The sequence below is a fragment of the Sinocyclocheilus anshuiensis genome, unplaced genomic scaffold, assembly GCF_001515605.1.
Source record: "Sinocyclocheilus anshuiensis isolate Anshui unplaced genomic scaffold, SAMN03320099.WGS_v1.1 scaffold1518, whole genome shotgun sequence".
In the NCBI taxonomy this organism is placed as follows: Eukaryota; Metazoa; Chordata; class Actinopteri; order Cypriniformes; family Cyprinidae; genus Sinocyclocheilus; species Sinocyclocheilus anshuiensis.
The window spans coordinates 649,316-655,317 of NW_015548194.1; the positions used below are offsets into that span (position 1 = coordinate 649,316).

The 6,002-nt window shown below is 50.8% G+C and overlaps 1 protein-coding gene across 1 annotated transcript in view; it reads left to right on the forward strand.

Moving 5' to 3' along the window:
* LOC107653135 (vesicular inhibitory amino acid transporter) overlaps positions 1-5,271 on the forward strand; it is a 14,846-nt gene extending 9,575 nt beyond the window's left edge. Inside the window, exon 3 of the mRNA XM_016439773.1 lies at positions 4,834-5,271. Coding sequence (XP_016295259.1) covers positions 4,834-5,271 — 438 coding nt within the window. The remainder of the gene's footprint in view (positions 1-4,833) is intronic.
* Positions 5,272-6,002: the final 731 nt, after the last annotated feature.

Genomic DNA, 6,002 nt, shown 5'->3' on the forward strand with positions numbered 1-6,002 from the left:
CGGTGTACAGAGGTCAGTCTTGAGAGACTGGTTCCCTTAGTAGGTCACCTGGTGGTGTGGGAGACCCTGCCAAGCGTGCCTCATTGGGTCCTGCTCCTGTACACTGACATTACACGGTGCCCGTCTCTCCTAAGTGTCCTCAACAGATCGGTCTGCCAACCCTGCCACTTACGGTGCTTCAGGGCGCAGTGGTCTCCGGCGAGCACTTCTCTCAGTCAGTACTAACTCTCAGTTAGTAAGAGGCTCGCTACGTCTTCGGAGCTCTCTAGAGTAACTAGTTCGGCCGTCCCCTGCTGGTTCGCCACTAGGGCACCGACCTAGCCGCTCTGTTTACACCAGAAGTCAGTCTCGAGAGACTGATTCCCTTAGTAGACTATCTGGCAGCATGGAAACTACTGCCAAATGTGTCTCGGTGGGTCCTGCACACTGTAGAGAGAGGCTACAGAATCCAGCGTGGTTCTCTTCCATGATTCCCACTCTGGTGGGGCCCTGAGCAGGCTCTGGTAACGGAACAAGAAGTAAACACTCTCTTGAGGAAGGAGGCCATCGAGGTGGTCCCTCCTCTTGACATGGAGTCCGGGTTCTACAGCTGTTACTTCATCGTTCCAAAGAAGGATGGAGGGTTGCGCTGCGAGAGGCCTCCTCTCACTTTAGAGAGTTGTCATGTTGAGGCCTCCACTCCAAGAGTGGCCGTTTTTCTGCGAGTGTCGTCAGGCCTCCTCTCGCTTTAGAGAGTTGTCATGTTGAGGCCTCCACTCCAAGAGTGGCCGTTTTTCTGCGAGTGTCGTCAGGCCTCCTCTCGCTTTAGAGAGTTGTCATGTTGAGGCCTCCACTCCAAGAGTGGCCGTTTTTCTGCGAGTGTCGTCAGGCCTCCTCTCGCTTTAGAGAGTTGTCATGTTGAGGCCTCCACTCCAAGAGTGGCCGTTTTTCTGCGAGTGTCGTCAGGCCTCCTCTCGCTACAGAGAGTTTCTGAGGCCTCTGTTCGCCAGAGCTCCGCTGTGACAGTCTGAGTTTAAGCTAGCGTGGGGTGTAGAGGCCTCCTCTCGCTTTAGAGAGTTGTTATGCTGAGGCCTCCACTCCTAGAGCTCGGCCCATCTCCATCCTTCCCCATCACAGGAAGTTCCTGAGGTGGCTTTTGGGGGCCATTGGGTTCTTCCTTTTGGCCTTTCACTCTCACCCTGCACTTTAACGAAGTGTGTGGATGCTGCTCTGGCTCCTCTATGACTCCAGGGCATCCGCATACTCAACCACATCGACGATTGGTTGATATTAGCTCAATCTGAGCAGATGGCGGTTCGGCATTGAGATGTCGTTCTCGCTCACATGAAAGAGCTGGGGTTAAGACTTAACGCCAAGTAAAGTGTGCTTAATCCATTACAGAGAACCACTTATCTGGGCGTGGTGTGGGATGCGACCACTATGCAGGCACGTTTGTCCCCTGCTCAGATCGAGTTGATCCTCACTGCAGTCGGAAAAAATCAGCTTCGGAAAAATATGCTTTGCATGCTCAAGGTCACGCGGCAGTGCCTACGTGCCTTAGACATGTAGAGGAAACCTTGGTTCTTGTCTCAGGGCTCAGTGCTGGGAGCTCCTTGTCGCCGCATAATGCTAGCGATGGACGCGTCCCTCCCCGGTTGAGGAGCAGTCATGAGTGGCCGCTCATCCCGCGGTCTGTGGAGCGGCTGCCATCTCATGTGGTACTTCAACTGTCTGGAGATGCTGGCCGTGTTTCTAGCATTGAAACACTTTCTCCCAGACCTAAGAGATCGCCATGTGTTGGTGCGCACCAACGACACAGCGGCGGTCTCTTATATCAACCACCAGGGAGGTCTGCGTTCGCGCCCCATTTACAGGCAGGCGCACAAGATCCTTGTGTGGTCCCAGGGCAAACTCCTCTCGCTTCTCATTATGGGAGCAAACATCCTGTCGAGGCTGGGGCTGAGGCCCGGGGTATGGAAAGTTTTTTGGCTAGGCTCAGGTGGACCTGTTTGCGACTCGAGAGACATCGCACTTGTCCCCTCTGGTTCTCTCTGACTCATTCAGCTCCACTGGGGCTGGATGCCATGGTACAGACGTGGCCGAGGCTTTGTCTGTACGCCTTGTACGCCTTTCCCCCGATCGCTCTGCTCCCGGGAGTTCTGGAGAGAGTGCGCCGGGACGGGGTCCTTCTGCTGCTAGTAGCCCCGTTCTGGCCGGGCCGAGTATGGTTCTCGGATCTGATTTCCCTTCTCGACGGCTCTCCATGCGATATTCCCATCAGGAGGGACCTCCTCTCACAGGCAGAGGGTATGATCTTTCACCCCCGCCCGGAGCTGTGGAAGTTATGGGTGTGGCCCCCGAGGGGGCACAACTCGTAGTTTCCGGTCTCTCAACCGAGGTTGTTGAGACCATCCTCCAATTCAGAGCTCCCTCTAAGATGAAACTGTGTGCCCTGAAGTGGAAACTTTTCACTTCTTGGTGCGGAGACCGCCAGCTCGACCCAGTTAACTGCCCAGTTGGTACAGTGCTGGAGTTCCTGCAGGCCCGTTTCTCCACAGGGTTAACCCACTCCACCTTGGAGGTCTACGTGGTGGCCATTGTGGCCTACCACGCCCCTCTCAGTGGCCAGTCAGTGGGCAGACACCCCCTGGTTTCACGTTTCCTCCACGGTGCGCTGAAGCTGAGGCCTCCGGATACTATTCCATAGCCTCGAGTCCTCTGATCTCCCCTCTCCTTGGGGGTCAAGATTCACTCCTCCAGAAGTTGGCCTTCGGGATGGCGAGCCCTGCCTACTTTAGCCACTCCGGGCTCTTCTGTTCTCTCGCCCTAGCTGTGCAGTCTTCCACACTAGGCAGAGATTTGGAAGTCTGGCGGCGTGGGCATTCTCGTTCCCCTAGCTACAGTGCTGGAGTTCCTGCAGGCCCGTTTCTCCACAGGGTTAACCCACTCCACCTTGGAGGTCTACGTGGTGGCCATTGTGGCCTACCACGCCCCTCTCAGTGGCCAGTCAGTGGGCAGACACCCCCTGGTTTCACGTTTCCTCCACGGTGCGCTGAAGCTGAGGCCTCCGGATACTATTCCATAGCCTCGAGTCCTCTGATCTCCCCTCTCCTTGGGGGTCAAGACTCACTCCTTCTGAAGTTGGCCTTTGGGCGGGATGTCCCTGCCTACTTTGTCAGGTGCCTGCCTGCATTCTGCGCCACTCCTGCCTCCATTCTCTCACTTTAGCTGTGCTCTTCCACACTAGGCAGGGATTTGTAAGTCTGGCGGCGTGGGCATACTCTTTCCCATAGCGTTTCGACGCAGCTCGAGTTCCTGAAGGTGAACGTCTCCAGGTTACGCATATAACCCTAGTTCCTCGAGGGAGCGAGATACTGCGTCTCAGTGCCATACTTCCGGCATCCCTGCGAGCGCTTACTTCATTTGCCAGAAGCTGCCACTGTATCCACCGCATGTGCTTTTAAGCTTCCTGGTCACTTCGTCACCCCGCCCGTGACGTCTCGCCCATCCATTGGACTGATTACACACATGATTCAGAGCGTGGTCACGCTGAAAGCGTTCCCATAGCGTTTCGATGCATCATCTCATTCCCTCTGGGAACTAGGGTTACATGCGTAACCTGGAGACGTTTTTATTTTTATTTCTTGAAAAAAAAGAGTTAATATGAATAATGGGAGATGGAATCACATTTGCCGAATAAATTCTGATGTAGATTAATTTGTATGGAAACCAGCTAGTGGCCTTCCTGGAGCACGATTGGAAACTCCTGTCCTATGTAGTGGACAGGGATGGGCGAACAAGCTAAAGATAAAAGCAACACATCAGGTGCATTTGAAACGTCATTCCTTCAAAAGTAAAAAGACAAATGTAGGACACAGCATTTGTTTTATTACTGATGTGACGTCAAAAGTGGTTGACCTAATGAGAATTCAAGATTCGAAATTGAGAATTAAATCTGATTTAGTCTATATAGTTTTTGGGACTATATTAGCTTTGTCCTAGCACAAGTTTCCTTTGCTTTCAGGGCGGCTCAGTGGGTAGCTCTGTTTCCTCACATCAAGACATTTCTCAGGTTTGAGTCCTGGCTGAGCCAAGAGTCTTTACTGTGTGGAGCTTGCATGTTCTCCCAGTGTTAGCGTGGGTTTCCTTCAGGTACTCTGGTTTCCCCAGCCTTCTAAAAACATGCAGTGGATTGGATACACTAAATTGGCCATAGGCATGAGTGCGAACCTGTCCCAGCTCTGGGGATGGTTTCAGTGCTGGGTTGGGTCAGGAAGGGCATCCAGTGTAAAACCTGTGCCAAATAATGTGTGGATAATTCTGTTGTGGTGACCACTAACAATAGCAGCTGATGGAGAGAGAGAGACAAGTTTGCTTTGTATTAAACGGATAGTTCACCTGGATAGAAATAAAAATCCTGACATTATTCCCATGTTCCCTAGATTTATATGACAAATGATGTCACAACGGGTCCTATGTTCCCATGGTTAGGTGTAGGGTTGGGGTTAGGCTAACACAGGACCCTGGGAACATAAGCTCCCTTCTTTCTACTGTAGAACAGAAAAGGAGTCATTTAGCTAAATATCCAAGCTGCTTTTTCCACACCATGGAAGTGAATGGTGGCCACTGTCATTTCTGTCCAGGTGAACTATCCATTTTTACATTTATGCATTTGAAAGATGCTTTTATCCCAAGCAACTTGCATTCAAGGAACAGATTTGACATTTTACCAGTTCTTGCGTTCCCTGGGAATCGAACCCATGACCTTGGCATTACTATCACTCTGAGCTACAGGAAAGCCTATGCCTTTAAGGAGACTTAAGTTTTTGTTGTTGTTGTTGTTTTTATTCTTAGGTGATAACAGATAACCTGCCCACCGCTTTGCGGATGGTGGTGAACCTGTGTCTGCTGGCAAAGGCTCTCCTCTCGTACCCTCTGCCATTCTACGCCGCAGCAGAGATACTGCAGACAGGCGTCCTGAAACTCAACTCATCTGCAGAAGGATCAGAGCGGGGGACGCTGCTCCTGCGTGGATCTCTCCTCTTCCTCACCCTCATCATGGCACTGTGCGTGCCTCATTTCTCTCTCCTCATGGGCCTCACAGGCAGCGTGACCGGGGCGGCCATGACGCTTCTGCTCCCAGCGCTCTTCCACCTGCAGCTGAAATGGACTCAGCTGGGCGTGAGCCGCAGGATTCTGGACCTGCTGATATTACTGCTGGGCTGTTTCTGCAGCATCTCCGGGGTTATATGTTCCATCAAAGGAATGATAACAGCCTTTGAGGACAAATAGATAACAAATCGTCCTCTCTGTCTGCGTTTCCATTTGCTCTGGTTGGTGGTTTTTGGTTGTTAATAAAGTTAAACGGAGCTGTGTCTGGAGGTTAATGAGCCTGCTTTGCTTCCTTCCACAAATCTGACTGTGAAATGTTATCTAGCGTTGAGTGTTGTTGTCATAATTCACCATGTTCATTGCTCAGGCACTTACCAGGCCAATCACGCATGAAAAGTACACGAGATCCTGTTCTACAGTGTGTTTATTATTCCCTCGTTGTCTCCGGAGCGCAGTAAACAACTTTTGACAGTCAGTTAACTTCATGTAAAAAACAAATCATAAACATACTGCTAGCAACTAATAGGCTATTAAATTATGAGCTTCTGAAACAGCACTTTTTCATAACTGCCTCAGTTTGTGTGTTTCTCTCTCTCTCTCTCATTGATGAGAATATCATTATGAAATTAGATTTGCTCCTGCAGGGCAAACAACAAGGTCAAACAGTCAGTCGTGACCAAGAGTCTTCAAGTCTTTATCTGTGACCAGTTCTTCAGTTCTGAATGAAAACCTCTTTAAGTAATGACTACATCGCTATAGAGCTACTGGTGAATGTTACCCAGCAGCCCGTGTGGCCTAAGTGACATCAGCGCAAAAAGAAAGTTGATTTATCAAAAAATGTATAAAAGCTTATGACACGGAAAGCCAAACTCTGCATGATCTTTCATAACATGTCTGGCCTTTATCCTCAG